This window comes from Aphanomyces astaci (genome assembly GCF_000520075.1).
Source record: "Aphanomyces astaci strain APO3 unplaced genomic scaffold supercont1.160, whole genome shotgun sequence".
Classification (NCBI taxonomy): domain Eukaryota; phylum Oomycota; class Saprolegniomycetes; order Saprolegniales; family Verrucalvaceae; genus Aphanomyces; species Aphanomyces astaci.
Genome location: NW_009798423.1, coordinates 54,369 through 55,145, shown reverse-complemented (window position 1 = coordinate 55,145; position 777 = coordinate 54,369). Strand labels below are relative to the sequence as shown.

Genomic DNA, 777 nt, shown 5'->3' with positions numbered 1-777 from the left:
AGGCATCGCGATTACTTCATTACATTCGTACCGCACATAATCCTGGTGTCGTGTGGCACGCCTGGAAGAAGAGAACCCGGCGGTTCCTGCAGGACGCCCATCGCTTTGTCAGATCACACTACATGCGGGAAAAGGCGACCGCCGCAGGGCGATTGACCGAAGCGCGGCGCCTACACACTGAAGGTCACTCTACAGACCAAGAATCTCGCGGAGGAAGAGAAAATCTACGTTGAGACAGAGGATTTGTGGAAGTTGTACTACTCTGACCTTAAATTCGACGTGCATGCGGGCAAGAATGAGCGTTCAACGGCCCATTTCTTCCGCCCAGCGACTAAACTGCTCTACAAAACACCAGTTAGATCAGTGAATCAACGCGATGGAACAGTGTCGACGGACCCGGACGCCATTCAACGTGAATTCGTGGACCACTGGACACGCGTCATGCGTGACGACGATCCCGCCCCACCGAATCGCGCTGCCCGCCGCCGCGCTTCCTGCGAGTCCTACAAAAACGTTTGACAGCGGAGGATTGGGAGGCATTGGAGGAGGACATTACCGGATCAGAACTACAACGCAGCATTGAAACAATGGCGCCACATCGTACACCAGGCCCAGACGGGTTTTCCGCTTGCTTCTACCAGGTGGCTCCTGCGGTGTTTGGAGAAATCCTGTCCATTGTCTTCAATTACCAACTGAATCGGGGCATACTTTTGAAATGTCAACGTACCAGTGAGGTAGTGCTGCTGTTCAAAAAGAACGACCGAGCCGACCCTGGCA

General features: G+C 54.1%; 1 protein-coding gene across 1 annotated transcript; it reads right to left on the bottom strand.

The window, feature by feature from the left end:
* Window positions 1-118: 118 nt before the first annotated feature.
* Window positions 119-540, bottom strand: H257_18391 (hypothetical protein; the record flags this gene model as incomplete). Its single annotated transcript, XM_009847432.1, has 3 exons — window positions 119-170; window positions 268-341; window positions 397-540. The coding sequence occupies 3 exons, from the start codon at window positions 538-540 to the stop codon at window positions 119-121; spliced, it is 270 nt and encodes an 89-aa protein (XP_009845734.1).
* Between the last annotated feature and the right edge of the window lie 237 nt (window positions 541-777).